Raw genomic sequence first — 3,228 nt, forward strand, 5'->3', positions numbered from 1 at the left:
GCGAATTCCAAAGCTTAGCTTAATATCTTTTTCGTTACTATTTCATGTTTTTGATCTAGATTCTATAACGTTTTAAAAATTGAAGAAATTGAAGTATTTATAACACTGGAGTATATCAGTTTCTTACAAGTTATAGACTTTTGTTGTCGATCCTTTTCATTTAGTGGTCGTCTATACAGTGTCTATTATTATAGAAATGTTTTTTGTTTCAGCAAAATAATCCATAAGGTTTAAAAATCAATAATGTTACATTTACGCAGCTTTAGGCCTTGAGGGGTTAAAACATTAGAAACAATATAATTGCTCTAAACAAATATTCAATTCAAATGATTACCTATGTCTGCATATGCAGGAAGGATGAGGATGCTGGTGAAATGACGAAGCGACGTCGCCACACCGTCAACGATAATCCCATTCGACACTTTGTCTTCGCCGATCGTAGATTGTATCGTGCGGATGTGTGAACTCTCACGCACACCACTCCTAAACGAATGCTCCCCGATGATCTTATAAAAGCAGCGAGCTGCCCCTGGCACCGGCATATCTCGCTCTCAGCAACGTGAGCAACGTGTTCAATCTTTCGCGTGTACGTCGAAAAACACCGGCAACAAGATGGTGCAGATCGTAGGAAAATACCAATATGTATCCAGCGAAAACTTCGAAGAGTTTGTGAAAACCATGGGCATGACGGAAATGGCCATGCCGCTCATGGGCTCGAAACCCACCGTGGAAATCTCGAAGAACGGTGACCAATGGACCATCGTCGTCGTCGCCGAAGACAGAACGTCCACGACTACCTTCAAACTGAACGAGCCGTACGATGAGAAATTGCCTTCATACGATCGCAAATTCAAGGTTGGTCTCATGGCAAAATTGTAATTTGTGATGTACTGTTCGTGGCTACAAAGATACCTTTCGGAACAGTTTAGAAGTAGTTTACTTTACAAGGGACTTCTCGCGGAACATGAACAATACTAGCCTGTGTTACTAACTTTTATAAATATTTTTCATTTTTACTGTATCTTCACTCTGCATCAATTCTATTTGAAGACTTTATCATTTTACCTCAAAGCAGTGTGTCATCCGCGCCCTATGAACCTCGGAGTCATTGGAAACTCGTTATCTTCTTACACTTACTCTGTTCCATTCTTACTACTATTTTCGAAAATCCTTAAAATAGCTTAGAATCTGTCCAGAATGTTGGATAATACATTTTTTATATAAAATCTTAATCGATAGTTAATGTACCTTGTGTCTGCTAGAAAATTAACAGTTAAACAGTAAAACAGTTATTGATCTTACGTTGTCATTTGGCCTCAACAAATGAATAAATAAAAAACTTTTATATACAGCATTGCAACTTTTTTTGTTTCTGAAAATTGAATCACTGGTGTTAATGTTTTATAGTAACGTTTAATTTTTCTTGTAACGTCAGTATTAAAATTTGGAATATCTCGTTTGGGATTAACAACAGTTAATATAATTAACTTCATATTTTACTTTTGATTTTGTGTGCTGTGTAAATAAGGATCAGAAATTTCATTTTTGGTAGAGATCGGGGCATCGAACTTTAGGGGGACTAACTGCAATGATATCCTAGCCGGCAATTGACATCACTTTGCCTGTGATATATTATAATTTGAATAATCTTGATGGCACTGTTGCTATGTGGCGAAGTTTTCACTACATTAATGCTGATAAGATGGATTTTGATAAAATTTGATATCTAGATTTTAGCTGATAATAAGCCGAATTTTTCATTTCGTTGAAAACTATGAACGTTGAAGATATCTTCTACCGCTAAATTTCATTTTTGACTTTACGCGAAATTTCTAAGTAGAAAAAGAGTAAATTTTTTTATAACATTATCAATAATAGTCGTAATGATAATTCATATCACAAGCGACTGAGTTTATCATAATTACTCTATCGAATCAGTAATTTGATTTATGTACCCTTTAGAGCGATCACGTATTCCCTTTAAAATTTTTCATATATTCAAAATAAATATAATTGATTGTTTAAACATACAAATTGTCATGTGAATAGGCGGAATTAGGCGGATCATATCCCTAATTTTAATTAACCTTTAAACTAACAGTGATTCTATTTAGACATATTTTGCAATATCTATCCGAGCCCTTGAAACTTATTTGCCAATGTTATTTATAAGTAATGTAATAATTTATTATCAGTAATTAAATAACTTAAAAAAAGAAAGCAACTTCTACAATTTATAATTAATAGAAGCTAAACAATTTTATTCATGAAATATATATTATTTTCTATTAAACAATCAATGCAGATCTTTCATTTCTTTGTTTATCGATGTTGCTATTCTAAATTTTATAGTAAAAAACTGTGTAAGACGACAGAACCAAAATAATTCGCGGAAGCTTAATTTTTAAATATTTGTACGTTCTATCGATGTACGCTCTATTTCACTATTGTCAGCAACTTTATCAATGCAAATTTTCAGAATATGTAAAATTAAAATTCTGTCTACTTAACTGTTTTGCAGAGCTTGACGGTACAGGAAGGCGAGAACTTCAAAACGGAAACGACAATTAAAGACAACATCACGATTGTCCGCCGCTACGAATTCACAGACACCGGCATGAAAGTGGTAAATTAAAGTTTTTATACGTTTTTTTGTAGTCTTTAAATTAAATCAGCAAAAGATTTCAAACAATAGGAACCAAACGATAAAATCAACATAAATAGAAATTGAAATGAAAAACTTCTATAACAATAGATAATAAAATTTGTCGAGTTTCGAGAAATTTGCGGCACTTATAACTGGCGTTCTAAATTGTAAAATAATTTTTTCATAGTTGTTTTATTATTGGTAATTTCCTTTTTCAGCACTTATCCACAAACATGAACGACGCTAAGGCAGTACGTACATACAAGAGAATTTAAATTATGGAAATAAATAATAAATGTCGATTTTTATATTAACTAAAAATAAAAATTTTTTACAATTTGACTTCCATTTTCTTTTTGTGTATCGTCCTTTTCTTGGATAAAAATTAGATCTAATTATTCGAGAATCTGAAATATAAATTAGACATGGTAAACTATTTAATGATGTATTAATTTGATTTATTTTTAGAATTCATGTTCGTATTATTATCTATATGGAACTATTCTGTATGTAAAATTGGTCAATCTGAATAATTGAAATTTTATTTATGATTATAACTACTGTTCAAAAATTACCTAAAC

At 31.9% G+C, this 3,228-nt stretch overlaps 1 protein-coding gene across 1 annotated transcript; it reads left to right on the forward strand.

The window, feature by feature from the left end:
• The first annotated feature begins 516 nt into the window (after window positions 1–516).
• Fabpl (FABP-like protein) lies at window positions 517–2,989 on the forward strand. The gene is made up of 3 exons (XM_076389033.1): window positions 517–855; window positions 2,522–2,626; window positions 2,866–2,989. The coding sequence occupies exons 1-3, from the start codon at window positions 613–615 to the stop codon at window positions 2,920–2,922; spliced, it is 405 nt and encodes a 134-aa protein (XP_076245148.1). The 5' UTR covers window positions 517–612; the 3' UTR covers window positions 2,923–2,989.
• The last annotated feature ends 239 nt before the right edge of the window (window positions 2,990–3,228 follow it).

This window comes from Calliopsis andreniformis, chromosome 12 (genome assembly GCF_051401765.1).
Source record: "Calliopsis andreniformis isolate RMS-2024a chromosome 12, iyCalAndr_principal, whole genome shotgun sequence".
Lineage (NCBI taxonomy): Eukaryota > Metazoa > Arthropoda > Insecta > Hymenoptera > Andrenidae > Calliopsis > Calliopsis andreniformis.